Consider the following 17,690-nt stretch of genomic DNA (forward strand, 5'->3'; position numbering starts at 1 on the left):
AGGGGGGAGCAAAAGCAAAGGGCGGGCCTACAGGACCGGCACCCCTGAGGGGTGGCTGGGGGAGGGGAGGAGTTCCGACACCCAGCGGGACCCACCCACAGTTAGGGGGTCCAAAGGGGCTGGGGGAGACCCTGGGGGAGACCGTGGGGGGGGGCACGGAGGAACGGAAGGAAACGCGGCCAACACTTCGCTGTCCACTTAGGCACCAGGGAGCCTGTTGGGCTCCCGGGCCTAATCCTCTGCCCCCTGAGCCTCCCTCCTGCCGAGCAGAGCCCGAGCCCCGCCCGTACACCCCCCCACCGAGGGCCGCACGTCTACACTCGGAGACCCCCTCTGAGACCCCCTCCAACGCGCTGGGCCTAAACCCCACCCACACAGCCTCACCCAGGCCTTACCTCCAAACTCCAGAGGCCCTGAAGGATAAATTCTCCTTTAAAAACGTACTCGAGCATCTCCATGTGATACCTTCTTTGCCTTCTGAAGTGTATCTTCTTTATATATTTTCTGAAATATATTGTTGTAATAAATGATTATTACTTTCTGTGTTATTTGTAAATGATAAAGGGATAAGTTTTTCTTAATTTGGTTCTTGGCATATTTATATGGATGTTTTGAGGCTCTAGAAATGGCAATGATCGTAAATATCCCGACTGGCACATTTTATTAGCATGAGTTCACGTAACATAGATGAATCATCCTGACGTTTTTCCCTTAGCTGTTTGGTCACCATAATAATTGGTTCTGTGGCAGGTGGGTAGTGTGATCTTAATTCCCTTTGGTAAATTTGAGTGATTTAATCTCATGGATGAATGATGAGTTGAAGATACATTTGAAATTTTAAAATCCCATCATTTTGGTGAAGATTTCTCTTCCTGATGAATTTAATGAAAGAAAGTAATCTATTAATATTTCACATATACTTACTTATTCATGTGGAAGTAGTATAACAACTCCAAACTCTGTTTATATGAATGATCCGTAGGAACTGGTTCTAATTCCTTTACTTTACCATGATTACAACTTTTAGTTGAGCAAATATTGAACTTTATTAATCCCACCTGTGTATCCTGCTGGGTAATAATATGTATTGGCACATGTATTTAAGATTCTTCAGGCTTTGAACAAAAATGTTGCCATGGGAACCTGATTTCATAGCCCATAGTCCTTTGCAGAACTACACCTGCCTTATGGTAGAGGTTTCCATAGCAACAGTTTTGTTCAGGGAACGTAGAACTTGATCAGAATATGCCGTGAGCCTTTTTTAAATGTGTGCGTTGATAGTTGTGATATTACTATAGTTAATGTGTGTTTCAGAAATACAGGTGGCACCGTGGTGGGCAGCAGTGTTGTTCTTGCTTTCAATCAATAGATTCCTATTGAGTTTAGTAGTCACGACGCGTGGGATTAGGAAATTAAAGCAGTTTCTACTCCCTTTTCCCTGTCTCCTCATCCTCCACTCATTTGACCCTCCTGCTAGAATGTGGTGAGGTAATCCTCCATGGCTCGCATGACCAGAATGCTCATCTGCGATAATGCAGAGCCGTAAGGAAAAGATGTGTCACTAATGTCTGGCCGAGCTCAGCAGGCTCTCTTTTAAAGGGCAGCATCAATCTCGGGAGCTTCTAATCCTACAGAATATTCTACTAATGGTTTTTCAACTTCCTCACATATACTCTTCTTCAAAGAAGGTCCTGGTCTCTAATAACAGAGCATCGTGAGGATGGGGTAAGAATTAGTTTTCATATTTCTGATCTACTGTCTGGTCTCTTTATCTCTTTTTTTTTAAATGTCTTCTTTAAATAGATCTTTATTGGAGTACAATTGCTTCGCAATACTGTGTGTGTTTCTGTTGCACAACAAAGAGCATCAGCCATATGCATACACATGTCCCCATATCCCCTCCCTCTTGAGCCTCCCTCCCATCCTCCCTATATTTACTTTTGACATTAAAAATGTCGACAGCTTCTAAATTAAAGTAGCCCAAGTTCTTTCTTTGCTTGTCATTCATTTGTGTCATATGACATTTATAACTACGGCCATGTGGGAAGAGTATGCTAGGGCCGTGCCGCAGATGATCCGGGGTTATCACTGTTGTGTTTTTATGGTTCTGTCAGCTGTTAGATGCATCCTCATCCTTAAGGACTGCGCTCCTGTTGCTGCCAGGTCTGCTGGCATGTTGCTGTTTCTCGGCAGGTCTCAAAACAGGCAGCAGCGGATTTTGCGGCAGCCTCAGCTGCTGCTTACAGTCTACAAAAGAGCTGACTGGGGGCTATTACTGATGCCAGTCATCCTCCACCAGCAAGGGCGTCAAAGGGACTTTTAGAGACCATGGGGCTGCTTTCAGCAGAAACCCTAATCAGATCGTCTTCCTTGATCAGGGAAAGGAATGTAGGAAGATGAGGTGGGTTAAAGGAATTAGAACAAGTAAATGCATTCTGAATGCATTCAGAACAAATTAGCTCAGAGTGCAAACAGAGATTGATTTGTCTGATTGAGTGGAAGCATAACTTAAGAAGCCTGAGGTCAGGCTTCTGCCAACTTAAGGCCTTGGAAAGTTAAACAAATACAGGGGAGTGTGAGAAACACATTTATTTATAAAGAAGGAAGGGGAGAAGAAAGGGAGGGGGGGTGGAGGGGGAAGGAGAGAGGGAAGAACAGACTTAGTAAATGATAAACCCAGGAAGTCGATCTAGAGGAATGTCATTACAAAAAATTGTAGGTGAGTTTCTTTTTTTTTTTTTTTGCCTCACCGCGTGGCTCTTGGGATCTTAGTTCCCCAACCAGGGACTGAGCCCGGGCCCTCAGCAGCAAAAGTGCAGAGCCCTAACCACTGGACCACCAGGGAATTCCCTAGGTGAGTTTCTCTATACAAGGATGAAACTACAATGTAGGCGAGTATGTACTAGATCAGGAATCAGACAGTCTTGGTCTCCTGACTCACCTGTAACCTTGGATTCATCACCTCAGTCGCCTTTCTGTAAATTAAATGATGAGGCCAGAGCCACCTCTGTGTTCTCTGAATGTGTGTGTAAATCCAGTGGAGAAGGGTCATCGGAAGCGTTTTTGTCTCCTGAACAACTATTTGGAGTAGACCAGCTCAGCTTTTATTTACTGAGCATTATCATGAGCTTTCTTTTGAAGAATATCCTTCCTGGATTATAAAAAGTTGTAAAACCTATCGGAACTGATGATTTCCTAAATCCTGCCCAGCGCTAATACTACGTTCTATGTCCCAGTCTTTACTAAGCTTATAAAATGATGGCTTTTAATCATTGGTTAATATAGTTATGAGAGTGTTGAGCTCATGGTCATCGCTTAATCAATATTTCTTGAGTTGAACTGAACTGAATTTCATCAGTTCTGGAAATGGACTGTACAGATTCTTTTCCTAAAATGCCAAAGAAACGATTTAAATCAGTGAGAAGGCTGGTAACCCCGAACAAATCATAGCCCTGCCCTTGCAAAAATAAAGGCAAGGTTTGGCCTTTATATTTGGGAGATTCTGTGCAGTTTGGATCACTGGACCTTAAATTCAAAGGAAGCTAAAGACCATAAAAGTCCAGGGAAGCTAAAGAAAGGTATTGTAACCACAGCAAGAATACACACAGGAATAGGGGCCCGGCCAGGTAGGCCAGATTAACCCATCATGTCTTTAGCCTTTTAAATATGAAGATTGAGGAAACTACAATCAAAGTCTAAAACCTCTGAGGAATATGAATATGATGAACACAAATTTGTTCATCCAATTTTGGACCGTTATTGCAAGGGTACCAACTTCCCTTGCAACTTTACAGAGATGAGTTTAGGCCAAAAGGAGGTACTCCCTCACATATAAAGTAATTTACTAATGGGGTTTATTACTCTCAGAGTTTGAATACACTGGACATGTAGAACTTGGATCTAGTGGGGTGCACGTTGTAGGTTGATTACTTGGGTCCCTGCCTCCTGCAGTTTTCTGTGTGTGACCTGGCTCCTGTGCCTGGTGACTCTCAGATTTTGCCCTCCATCCAGATGGAGTGGTTTTCTACTAAGATAGACTGGTGGTCTTCTCCTAATTCGCAAGGAGTGGACTTAATGCACGGCATAGTCTTAGTTTCTGTGCCTGATCTCACAGTTATACCTAAGAAGGGAGAGGCACGTTCTCCCATCCTTTTTTTCCTGAAATTTTAGCTTACTTTTGCTAAACTCTAATAGGTGATGATTTGCCTCCAAAGTATATGGGTGTACACATACACATGTATACATATATACATGTACGTGAATGTATATGTTTATGTAATGTGTGTGTACATCGAGATCACTAGGGCAACATTTTCTAGTGGTCCACCAAGAACCCCATGATTACTGAATGTTCTCCAGGTGGATGAGGATGGAGATGAGGACACTCCAGGTAAAGGCAGCCTTGATGCGTTAAAGCTCAGCCGTGTGGGACTGCCTTGGAGGTTCTCATTCTAAGGAGTAGCAGATGGTTCTCTCTGGGCAGCCAGAACTTTGGGTGAGGTGAGCTGTGCCAGAAAGGAGAGGTGAAGCATAATAAGGTTGGCGATCTATGTAGATGCCAGATCACGGTGGTGGGGGGGCGGGTGGCCTTGGTCCCTCTGTTATAAGTGGGTTTATTATTTCATAAGTAATGGGACACCATTTAAGCATGAGGTGAACGAAATGAAATTTACATTTGAGGAGGCTCTTTCTGGAAGTGGATGGAGAGTGGACTGCTTACAACAGTGAAGTCAAAGATATCTGTCCCGCGCTGTGCTGTCCTTTTCTTCTCGTTTTCTACTTGTTACATTTCATTCAAGTCTTCTAGAGAAGCGAAAAGAAAGACGAGAAAAAAAAAATCATTCTAGTTCCTTAAAAGCAGCATAACTAATAGTTTATGAATGAGCTGAGTTTCTTATTTTTTCACTAAGCCAGGATTTTCTGTAATGAATTCTGTCACAGAGATCTAATTAAGCCCTAATAGCAGTGGCTGAGAATAGTAACAGGAAACGTGTTAAGTGGGTAGGTGGTTTATTGGTAGGTGGTTTATTTTCTCCTATTGTTACCTCTTCTGACCTTTACAATGCACTTTACTCAAAGAAATCTAGTCTCGGGTACCAGAGAATTGTTGAAGTGCAAAGTTATACACATCTTCCAAACACAGAAGCTTTACCCTCTGGCAAATGTTAAGAGGGATAGAGGTTCCTGTCGAAATGTAGAAAATTTGCTCTTTTGTTCTCATGTGAGGATGAAGTGAAAATGTCTAGATCTGACTAAAATACCTTGTCTTTAAGTAACAACCATAAGTCACAAAAGAAGTTGAATACAAATTCTTTTCATCTTAAAAATAAAATAAGATATTTAATATGGAATAAATATATCAAAGGATCCAATCCTATGAAAAGGCAGGTCAAATTGTCAAGCTCTAACTTCTCTATTTGTGCAGCTATCACACTTATAAAAATTTTTTTTCTTTTCCATTATGGCTTATTACAGGATGTTGAATATAGTTCCCTGTGCTATACAATAAGACCTTGTTGTTTATCCATTTTATATGTAATAGTTTGCACCTGCTAGTCCCCAACTCCCAATCCATCCCTCCCCTGCCCCCTGATCACACTTATTAATTTTAAAGTTTTTATGGTAAATTTAAGCATGTGTGAATGGTGAGGAGGAAAACAAAAAAAATCTGCTCAAGCTATTAGCATTCCCTTTGCCTTGCTGTTCTTCTTTTCCTCCCAACATAACATCTTGGGCTGAAGATGGAAAGACTTATTGGATTCTCTATCGTCAATTGGACAAGCCCTCTCTGGGGTCCTTTCTGTCAAGATCCTCAGATTCCATTTGAATTTAAAACAGACCTGTAGGCTTAGGGAACGTGGCAGCCGTGTGTTCAGGGAAAGAGAGAAAGAGTTATTTTAAAAATATCTTACAAGATCTTTATTCCCAAGACTGATTGAGGGAAACTTGGCAGATGGTTCAGTGTTTGTAAGCAGCCAAGTACGCAAGAGTGATCTGGGAAGAAATAGTGGTCACTTATGATAGCCATTAGTGAATGCACACATTGAAATTTTCCAGCCAAATCTTTTTAAAAAAAATTTATTCAACCAAGACAGTTAAGGAATCAGTGACATTTGGACTGTTCAAGCAAGACCCTGTTCCTTTAGTAGAACCTCAGGCTGCTTCTTCCTTGATTTCAAAGAACTAAGATTTTAATCTCTTATTAAAATCTAGAAGAGGTGATCTTATACTGCATTTTCCAAGAAGCTGTAGTCTGTTTCTTTCTTATTTTAGTAGAATCTCAACTGTCTAATCAGTGTTCTAACACTAGAATATTTTAAGTCGGATTGTGTGATATGGTAGAAAAAGCAAGGAAAAGAGAGAATAAATAACACTGTCATATCAAGAAGAGAAGGGAAAGGTAATGCATGGGGTGAAAGCTGTTATTGCTGACAAATGCCTGTGGGACTTATAAAAATAGTTTAAATATAAAAGAAATTTAATCTTATCGAAACATTTTTCTCCCTTTCTAAAGAGTGTTATATTTTTTTAAATGTAATGCTTACCAAATTCTCTTTTAAAATATAAGGGATGGGAATGAATGTTCATATTTAATTTCACTTGTATTATTATCCAAACTGATATTTGTCTCCTTCATTGACAGAACCATAAAAAGATATGAATTTCCTCGTCTCTTTATGTGTACTTAACTCCCATTGATTTTACTGACAGGGGTGCATTTAGGAGAATTCCCCCAATATTCCACAACATAAAATTGTTCCTGCAATCTGTCTAGTCTCCTGATCACCAACCTCATTTATTTTTATTCTTTCCATCCTACCATCAACTGCAAATCTCCCTTTTACTTAAAATTAAAATGTCCCTTCCCCTCCTCCTGTCAAGCTAAGTCACACCCCATACCAGACCAAGATTACTCAGCTCTCTGATCACCCCAGTTACTTTTGTATCTAGTCTACAGTACAATGAATATTTTTCACTACCTAATTACTTTATCACATCTGTATATGTTGCTTCTTTCTCTGGACCATAAGCTCCTGTGGCCAGGAATAAATCACTTCTGTATGAAAGCATACACTTAGCACTTAGAATTAACCAAAGGCTCCCAAATCCTAGTCTGTAAAAAAAATTCCCCCAAATTAAAAAAAATGGTAATAACATAGTGAGTTAGTCACTAAACTCAATTTATTTGATAGTTTCTGTTCTCAATGTTCTCTTGAAAGTTTAGTGTTAAATGTCCTTTTTAGAAGTAAAGCAATAACAATTTTAAATAGGAGGATTGTTATTTTTAATTAAAAAAAAAAATAGAAACTCAATTCTAGTCCCTCAGACCCTTTGGAACTGAGATCCTAATGTTGGAGAACCAGTGGTTGACGGTCAATTCCCATCAGGCCTTGGCAGTTGTTTCCTCCTCGGAGCTCCTATAACTTTAATTGCATGATTCATTGGCCACTCAGCCTAGGCTGTGCTACTTTTCATCTTTTTACACATAGTCCTATATCTGCAGCTAATTTAAAAGAAATCCTCACTTAATACTTCTCTTTTCATTTTCATGGCACCTATTAAGATTATTGATAGCAAATCTTGGAAATATACTTGTTAAATAATTTAGTGTTCAGAATTATTCAAAATTTAGAGAGCTAAAAGAAGTCATGGGTTTCGGTGGATTCTTTTTTTTTTTTTTTTTTTTTTGTGCGGTACGCGGGCCTCTCACTGTTGTGGCCTCTCCCGTTGCGGAGCACAGGCTCCGGACACGCAGGCTCAGCGGCCATGGCTCACGGGCCCAGCCGCTCCGCGGCATGTGGGATCTTCCCGGACCGGGGCACGAACCAGCGTCCCCTGCATCGGCAGGTGGACTGTCAACCACTGCGCCACCAAGGAAGCCCCAATTCATTTTTATTAAGTGAATTAAGCTTACATATTTCAGACAGTAAAAATAGCCAAAGCCATGATAAATGAACTAATATATTTAGTAGTTGCAATTTATGGAAGGGTATTGAAAACCACATTGATTTTACAAGTCCTATATAGAATTCTACTAAATGCTTAAGAAAAGAAAGGAGTAATTTAACAAGACTGTACTGTTTTGCTGGTGAGCTCGGTGACTGTAAACTTTGTTGTGGTTCCACTGCAGAGTTTTTTCTTCTGCATTAGGCATATAAAATCGTACCTTTTTTTCTGTGTAGGTATATATAGTTTTTTTTTTTTTTTTTTTTTTTTTTTTTTGATGGTACGCAGGCCTCCAGATGCGCAGGCTCAGCGGCCATGGCTCACGGGCCCAGCTGCTCCGTGGCATGTGGGATCTTCCCGGACTGGGGCACGAACCAGTGTCCCCTGCATCAGCAGGCGGACTCTCAACCACTGTGCCACCAGGGAAGCCCTATAGTTTTAACATCACTTTTTAAAATCAAGAAATACTTTTCTGTTTTCTTTAAGTTGTGTCTAGCTATCACTTCCATTCTTACAAATACTCTTTGTCTGTGGAACATATTTTCTGTTGAGCACTGTGAAATTTAATTCAGAAGTAGTGCCTTATTGATGCTTCGTTTTTGTGACCTTTCCAGTCCTGTGTTGGTGACATATTGGTCCTCTGTCTCCAGTGCTTTGAGAATCTAATAGATAGGATGGAATGGGTCAGATAATGAAAGTCCCTGGTACATTAACTTTCAATTTCATGAATGTCTGAATATTGCAGAGAAGATGAATAGCAGGACTTCCTTTGCTTTTACATTTTAACATTTATAAGCTAGTTAAATTTCCCTTGTATTATCAGCAGCAGAATCCAAGCCTACAATATTAACACATACATTTATATTTTGGAACAGCAGTGTAAGAGTTTAAAATAATTTATAAACCACAGTGCAGGCAACTTACAAATGCATGCTACTAAAAGAGATGAATATATAGGGGTTTCATTTCCTATGAGTTATAGCATATGAAGTATACATTGAGAAGGCTCCTTCTTTATTTCTTTCTGTTTTACTGACATGAGAAGAGAATTGGGGCATGTAGTCAGTCATTTGACTGATCTATTATTAGGTAGTTACAATCATCTCCCAAAGGAGCCTTATTATTTTGAAGCCACATTAATTTCTGAAGATGTTATAGCAAGTGTGGGTGTTTGAAAGAATCTGCTGAAACAGACTAATTTTGGAGATGACACTCAATCACCAGAATGATAAATAAAGAAGGGGCCTGAGTGATTAGGTGAGGACAAGGATGAGAAGGCGCACAGCTGTTAGATTGTTGGGGTTTGGACACTGATAGTGAACTCATTTGTATTCCCTTGGGTAATTTTATAGACAGTGTATCATCTGCTGTTGCCCTATTCTATTCTCACCACTGTATTTACGGTATCTATTTTTATGAAATATGGCCAAAATTAGGAGATACAATTTGGTCTTTTGGATTATCGTTGGTCATCCAGCTGTATTTAAAAACTTGTGATGGATGCTACAGTGCCATTTAGTTTATCATTACAATTTTATTGTATTTGCTTTTCTCTGTAAAAGTTCTAGATCACTAAATTGGGGTGGACCTGTGCAAAATAGTTGAAGAAATGTAATAAAATGATGAGGTTAACAGACATCAGACTTTTTCTTATGTAGAGAAATATGTATACAAGGAAGTTTGTTATGAAACAAAACTGGGATCCTAATTTTTCAGAAATACGCTCATTACTGTCTTTAATCATAACCATTCATAATCATGTCCATTCTCTGTGAATGGACACAGAGAATATCAAGAAATACAACAATTTTGGAGACATCAAAAAACAAACAACAAAGAAAACTTGTACCCTCTTGTCATGCTAGAAAAGCTGTTAGGGGGATCTGAGATTCTGCTCTGAGAAATGTCATCATTGGTTTGACCCAATGGGAAACTCTGATGTGGAAACTTCACCTAACCTGACTCTTTAAATACATAAATATATGTAGTATATGCTTTTATATTTTGACAAAGAAATGAAAAGTCGGCCTATGTTAAGATGGGAAGTATATGGAAGTGTGTAATGACTGTGATGCTTGGACCACTGTTTTATTGTCTGATTTCTTTGAGAAGACATCAGGCTTCTGCCTCTGGTTCCATGCTCTCCCATGGTGGCATCATTCTCTCAGAGGGGTCATCTGCTTTCTCAGTTGCTATTTCATTTAAATAACTAGTGAGGAACCTTTTCTTGGCCTCATCTCAACTTCAACCCAGTTCACATATGTAATATTCATGCATGATGGACCACCTATGCCTTCAATTTACTGTTTACATCTGCCAGGCGGCCTCACCTATTAGGGCATCATTGGCAAAGACTTTGTGGCACTCCTTGCATTTTCTACCGTGCCATTCCTGGGCCTGTTTACTCTGAGGTCCATTCCTTGACTTTCCAACTTTTCCCAGCTCTGTTGCATATCACATGTGGTTAACCGACTCCAGCAGCTCCCATATCAGCTAGATTCTGGCAGGCTTGGGCCAGTGGTAGAGTGTGCACTGGCATGAGATTGGGGAGGGAGAGGAAGAAGCTGGGATATTTCTCCCCCTCACACTGCCTCAGGTAGGTCTCCAGAAGGAGCTGCATCTTCTCCTTGGCTCCAGTTCCTTCTGAATAGGTCCTCTAAGATTCCAGATTTTGCTGGGTGATGCAGGACCCTGGGCTTGATTACTTTACATCTGCCTTCTGTCCCTCTCTGCTAAAGGTAACAGTGGCCTCCCACCATGTTTATCTGCAGGTTACATTAGTGTCCATGTTTGGTTTCTCAGCTCTTTCATTCCCTGTGTAAACAAGTCTTTGCACCAAATATACTCTTTTTAAATACACAGATTTGTTTTTATTTTCCTAGTTGGAGACTGACTAATATACACACATATATAATAATATATATTCTTCTCCACACCCTACTCTCAGAGAAGGCTAAGTTCAAAATTTCTCATCTAGCTGATCCCTTCAGCCATATTGGACTAAATATTGCACTTCCCAATGAGTGTTTTGATTGGTTAGTGTGCAGATTCGAAAAGATTACCATCCCAAATTCTTCTTGTCTAGTGTACATGGCTATAAATTATCTGTCTACCTCTGGACTTTTCAGGTTCTTTGTACTTACATTAAGCATGTACCAATAGTGCTTTACCTCCGTTATTTAAAAGCATGTTTTCTCAACCCTGTTAGATGTAAGCCCTTTAAACTCAGTCACTGTATCTTTTATGTGTATCCCTCATGGCCCTAGTGCAATATCATGTACTTAGTAGGTGCTCAAAAGTGTTTTTCAAATGAGTAAATGACAATATCTTTCTAACAAAAAATACAGTTGATATTAAAAGACTCCTTTGAGAATAATGACGTTGGTTGCCAATTGCTAGAAAGAATCCAAAAGAAAAACAGAGAACTTGTTCTTCTGAAACACCTGAGATGATTGGACAGCATTTATGAAAAGGATGTGCCATGATATACCAATAGACAGATTGAGAGGGTTAATATTCTCTTCCTAGAGGTAGACTCACCCTTCAAGGTTACCAAGAGTATTAGTCCAGTAAGTATTTTCTTACATTCTGGTGATTACTTTGTTTTCTTTTATATAAATGGATACTGTTTGTTGTTGGTTGTCTACCCAGTGTTCACTTCTCTCTTACTCCTTTCTGTGGACTTGCACCTCATGGCTTCTGGGAAAAGATGGCACTTTCCTCAGCTAAGGAGTGGACACATATTAGTCTAAACCAGTCAGGACAGTCTGATTCTCCTCACTATGGTGACTGGTTGAGATAACCTACACAGTCAGCTCATGGAATTCCTCTGGCCAATCTGGACAGAGATTGGTTTAAGAAAGGATTTATGACCCAATTTAGGCCAGTGAGACATAGAAGAGAAATCTAGAAACTTCTGAGGAAGTTGCTGGAAGAAATGTTCTGTCCCGTTCTGCACTACGCAGTATGTAGGTGTGATGCTTAGAACTGCTACAACTGTCTTTGCTTCCATGATGGAAACCAGCATTAGGATGAAGCTGACCCTGTGGAAAACAGAGTGGAGAGATGTAAATAAACTGGGTCCTTGGTAACATCACTGAGTAACTGACTCAGAATTACTCCTACCTCTAGACTCTCCTGTTTGACTAACCCTTTGAGTAGGGTTTGCTTTTGAATGCATTTGGAAATATCTCAAGTGACAGACCATGCTGCGAACTAAAATATTCGTCTCAAATATTGAGTCAATGAAGTCGCTAAACACAGGGGGAAAAATTAGTCTATCAAAGGAGGAACCAAAGGGGCAGAGCTCCCATGCCTCCTCCTTCCTTCTTTCTTGCTTTCCTTTCTTTCAGCCGTTGCCTTCGAGATGCTCACAGTACAGAGGCCCACGTTCAGTATGGGATATTTAATTGTCAAAATATGTGTAGTGTTAAGGGAGCATATATAGGAAGTGCTTGCTTCCCTCAACAGACTAAAAAAGGAATTTAGGATTCTCAAGTACAGAGGACCTTTGAGAAATTTGTGTAACTAGAAGCCCTATGTCAATAAATTTTGACAAGTGTGGAACAGTAAAGCTTCAAAGCTACAGAACTGTTGAGAAAAACATATGAATTGGCCATTGAAATGTTATGACAAATACCAGAAAATAAGAATATGGAATGAAGGGTTGGCAGTTGAGTAAGAACCTAGAGTCAAAACACAGCATGATTTAGACCTAAACACATGGGTCTTGGAATAATCAGACAGACTTTTGTGTTCAGTTCTTGGCCCTGTCTTTGGACCAAGCTTTCTTATATGTAAACCGGGGGTAATAGTACTTGTCTCATGGTGTTGTAAAAATTTAATGAGAAGTGTGTATTTAAATGCCCATAGGGTATTGTCTAGGACAGTAGTAGGCACTAAGAATAGTTTTCTCCTCCTTTTATTGTTATTGTTTCTAGCATCATCAGTAAGCAATGGCTGTCAGCTCTCAGCTTCCTGTCCCTTGATGCTATTTTCCTGAGTTACTTCAGTCCACCTGACTCTGGAGGAGTGAGACCTCCCCAGCCTTGGATTTGTGCTAATATCTCTGAGTTGACATATCCCAGAGATAGATGACAGGTGGGTGAGATTTATGTAGGGTCAGATTTGAGCAGTCAACTTTATTAAACTAGGACGTCTTTGTAAGCCATACTCACTTGGTGTCAGTAAGGAAAGCAAACAGCAGCCCTTCACTATCAGTAGGGACTGTGTCAAAGTAGAGTCACAGATGGGGCTACAGAAAACGGCCAAAAGCACATGCCAGAAGTCAACAGCCACTGACATTTCTAGGTCAAAGACAAGGACATCCTGGGGCCTGGAATAAATCACACTTTGATATTCACCTGCAACATTGTTAGGCAGGTATAAAAAAGTCTAAATGAATTTCTGGAGTAGCTTGAATGTTATAACCTCTGAGACATCATCTACAATTATCCCAAGCTCAGTGGCTTCTACTTTGAACTCTTTGCTACTGTGCCCACACTTCTATATGACCACTTACCTACTCAGTTGTATTTCAGTGCTCATACGTGTGCCCCTTACCCCTCTAAACTGAACTCCTGATAAAAGGGACCACACCATACTTTTTTTTTCATTGTCTCAAGAGCCTAGCTTAGGATAGAGATGAAGGAATATATGTCACAAGATTCCAACAGGGCAGAGTCCTGTTTCTGCCCAGATCAGAGTCTGAGGCATCTGTGTCCCCCCCAGAATCTTTAAAATAACACTTTTTGAAGTCTCCATATTTGTAATATACTTATAGAGAATTTGATATCTGGATAATTCAGTAGTTTATCAATTCTTAAAAAGTCACACTTGAATGTGACCCTCATGATTTATGAGAAAAATAATAGTAGTGACATTTATTAAGTACCTGTTATGTGTCAAAAGGCACTATTCAAACACTATCCCATCTTATCCTCATGGTAATCACGTGAGGGAGGTGTTATTAAGGCTGTTTTAAAATGAAGGAACTGGAGCTCAGAAGTATTCAGTAACTTGTCTGAGGAAAGTAGCCGAGCTGAGACTGGGAGTCAAGCCTTTGATCCAAAGCCCATGCTTTTCACTATATATTTAATTTTTCTAAATAGATGTTCCTTTTCATTATGAGGTTTAGTAGTCATCAAAGGAAATGTCTGTATATGTAAATTCCCTGCACTGATAAACCAAGTGATTATTTATAGCCTTTTGACATTTGCTGAGTTTTCCGCTCATATTTACATTAGCCTGACACCCCCTAGAGAAGACCTGGGAATGTTTTGATGGCATGTCAGAGATTTCTAATGTATACTCACAGATTCAGTCTACAGACATTCATTGAATGTTTTCTGTGTGCAAGGCGCTGTGCTCAGGTAAAACACATAAAATCTTCGAGGTGTGAGTTACATAGAACATCAGTGGCAATCGTTATTAAGGAATTGTTCTGGGCAGGGGTTCAAAAATGCATGTGCACGTGTCGTATGGGGACTTATCTGTGAGAACCAGGTGTATTCCTGGCAACCCAAACGTAGGCATTTAGACTCGGGAAGTCAGGCACAGGACATAGGCAGAAGAAGAAGAAAAACTCAATGGGAAGCGCAGAAGAGTTGAAACTTGGAAAACATTTATAATCAAAGAACCTTGACCTGCAGTAGTAGAAGAGTGAAAGACATGATATAGAAAACAAGAATTCGAGTATTATCTCTTCTGCTTAGGAAATGTGTGATCTTGGACACATAAATTAAATCCTTGAAGCTCAGTTTTCTGATTGGTAAAATACAGATGATACCCCTCTCAAATGAGGTTACAACAGTTTAATGAAATATAGAGTGGTATACACATGCCCACATGGTATCACTGTCTATATTTATGATAAATTTTCTTTGATGCTCCGAAAATCTTGGAGATGACCAGAAGCAAATGCAGGGTGAAGTGGAGAGAATGCGCGGTGTATGGCCTGGGACTGGGCGTAGAGCCATGAAGGAGGGCGGCTTCTTCTGTGCTGTACGTATCAACAGAGGCAAAATAATGGAAGGATGAAACAATGCAAAGGAGTCTGGAGTTTGAACTAGAAAAGTCAAAAATGTTTACTCAAAATACATAGCACAATTAAAGCGGAGTGGGAACACGTTACGTTTCTAGGACTTGCACGCAGCTAGTCCTCGTCAAAATTTAAGAGACAACTAAATGAGATGGAGATTTGTGATTCTGCAAATGTAGACGCTTCAGTTTATGTGCTCTGCTTCATTATCTGCTCTTTGTTACCATCTAAAGGAGCATTTCTTGGTATGAAACAAAAACTATTTAATCTGAGTTTATTTCAGGTTAGTTTATCTGGATTCAGTGCCCCGCTGTTCGAAGTTACCTGACTCACCTTTACTAAACTTGAAACATCAAAGATTTTCTATCTGAGCCAGCCAGCGAAAAATATAAATAAAACCAAAGAAGTTGTTTCATTTTGGTTTAAAGATCAAGTTCAAAGTCATCTTCAACAATATTAAATCGGGCTAGATTTCGAGTTTGGATTGAATAGAATGAGAACTCAGGTCTCTTTCTCCTATTCACATTAGTTTGGACCCAGAGGATATTTATTAAACAAAGAACAGCAGAACAAACTAATATTAAGGGAGGAAATTGGTTTTCCTGCAGTCCAACCTATTTTTAAATTAGCAGAAGCTAGTGCTAATATAAAACCCTGTGACCAGTAATCACATTTTCCTCTCACTTTGTTGGAAAATCACAGCAATGTGTATTAGCATTTCACGCTAGTTAAGAGAGTGCAGTAAAATGGTCCGAGGGAACTGTTCCGGGTGAGCGCCGGACAGGCAGAGGTGATTCAGGCAGTGAGATTTCCTGGGAAAAGCAGCTCAGTAGGCAATTTCGTGCAGAGGCTAAAGCCTTTTTTGGATAGCACTTCAAAACTAAGGCTCAAAAGACAATGAACATGGCTGCAGACCCAGGCTGGGTTATGGTTTACTCAGGTGCTGACACAAAATCAATATTGCCACCACCCATTGATGATTTATTTCAGTAATTACTCTTGGACCCATAACTAAAATGCTGTCAGAATAGAACAGCCTTGTCCTACTAAATGCTTGTGCTTCTTTCACTAGATTAATTTACATGTCATGATCAAAACGGCACAATTCCCTGATACTGGCCAGTCAGCAATCTACTGAACGCTTTAGGAAACAAGGAGGGAAAATTAAGAACTACTTTCAAACACCTTTGGCTGGGTCACTCAGGATTAGACCCCGTGGGGGGTTATTTTCCCCTTGGTCTGATTGAGGTTGTCCGTCTCTAGAACTCAACCTGGAATAGGAGACATTAACACCCTTTCTCTTCTGTCTCACCGGAGGGTCTTAGCCAGTGTCCATTACAACCCTCCCGTTGTGTTCCTGAGAGTAGTCTCCCAAGCTGCTGGCGAATTTTCCAGGAAGGAAATACATTTCTTTACCAGACAACAGGGGAACATTTATACACCAATGATTGTTCTGAGGCTCCTCTATGATTTCAGCTGAAAGATATCTTTGTCATGACTAGCAGTTGATCCTGCCTTTACCAGCTCTAGAACTGTACAGAGTAAATCCATTTTTTCTCCTAAATCAGAGGTTCTTAACCTGGGGTTCCTAAAGGTAGATGGGGGAAATTGCATCTTTTTTTCAATAACATTAGACAGGAATTTAGAATTTATTTTGATTATAAATGTAGGCAACTAAGCACAGTAGTATTAGCAGTACCTACTATGCCTTTGAGGCCAGTAGAACTCACACACATTTCTTCAGAATTCTGTAGCCTGTGATAATTCAGAGCCCCAGCCTTGCATCTTGGCTCTCCCAAAGCTTTGAGCTGAGGAGACACTGTTAGCTACTGTTGACTGTGCATGTGTCACATGGCAGACACTGTTTTAAGCACTTCACACACCCTCATCTATTTAATCCTTGAAGCAACGCAGTGAGGTAAGTCCTATTATTTTTAATATCCTCATTTTAGACATGGAGAAACTAAGGTTCAGAAGGTCAGTAGACTCACCTAACATACATGGCTGATTAATGGTGGAGGTGGAACTTGATCCATCTTGCTCTAGAACCCAGGTTCGTAACCACTCAGCCCTGTTAACCTATCAAGTTAACACAGACATTGCTGGGTGGTGTCATGATAAGGCACCCACTGTCCACTTAAGTTGCTGAATGTACGGTGTTCCAAACAGAGCCTCCCACACATTGCAGTGACATAATGCAGACCTCAACCAAATAATTTGGTTTACAATTAGATCAGCTATAGCACTTTAGTATGGCCAAACCACATTTTCTGTTTTTTAGTTATTACATTGCTGTGCAAAACACTTAAATCCCCTTGGGTATTCAGGCTTGAATCATTTTCTCACACAAAGTCAGAAATCTTGCCTAGCTCTGAATCCTTTAGGTCAGGGCTTGGCAAACTTTTTCTGCAAAGGGCCTGACAGTAAATATTTAGGTTTTGCAGGCCATGGAGTCTCTGTCACAGCTACTCAACTCTGCTGTTGTAGCTCACAAACTGACCATAATTTGCTGACTTTAGGTAAGATAACTTGGAATTCTCTGTGAAGGTTGCTCTGGATAAATCAAAGGTATAATAGTTGAAGATAAATTTCTTGTTCTATCTGGTGTATTTTTTCAAATTCTGAGTTTTAGTGATCTACTGCAAGCTGATGATTGCTTAAAAACAAAACAAAACCAAAAAACCCAAAACTTTTCATTTATATA

The 17,690-nt window shown here is 40.1% G+C and overlaps 1 protein-coding gene across 2 annotated transcripts in view; it reads left to right on the top strand.

The window, feature by feature from the left end:
- The first annotated feature begins 1,676 nt into the window (after nt 1–1,676).
- SASH1 (SAM and SH3 domain containing 1) overlaps nt 1,677–17,690 on the top strand; it is a 668,710-nt gene continuing 652,696 nt past the window's right edge. For both annotated transcript variants that reach the window (XM_067010989.1, XM_067010984.1), the window contains exon 1: nt 1,677–1,725. Coding sequence is in view for 1 of the 2 variants with exons in the window: in XM_067010984.1 (XP_066867085.1) it covers nt 1,721–1,725 (5 nt within the window). In the remaining variant the exon portion in view is untranslated. The remainder of the gene's footprint in view (nt 1,726–17,690) is intronic.

Source organism: Kogia breviceps, chromosome 13 (genome assembly GCF_026419965.1).
Source record: "Kogia breviceps isolate mKogBre1 chromosome 13, mKogBre1 haplotype 1, whole genome shotgun sequence".
Taxonomy (NCBI): Eukaryota; Metazoa; Chordata; class Mammalia; order Artiodactyla; family Physeteridae; genus Kogia; species Kogia breviceps.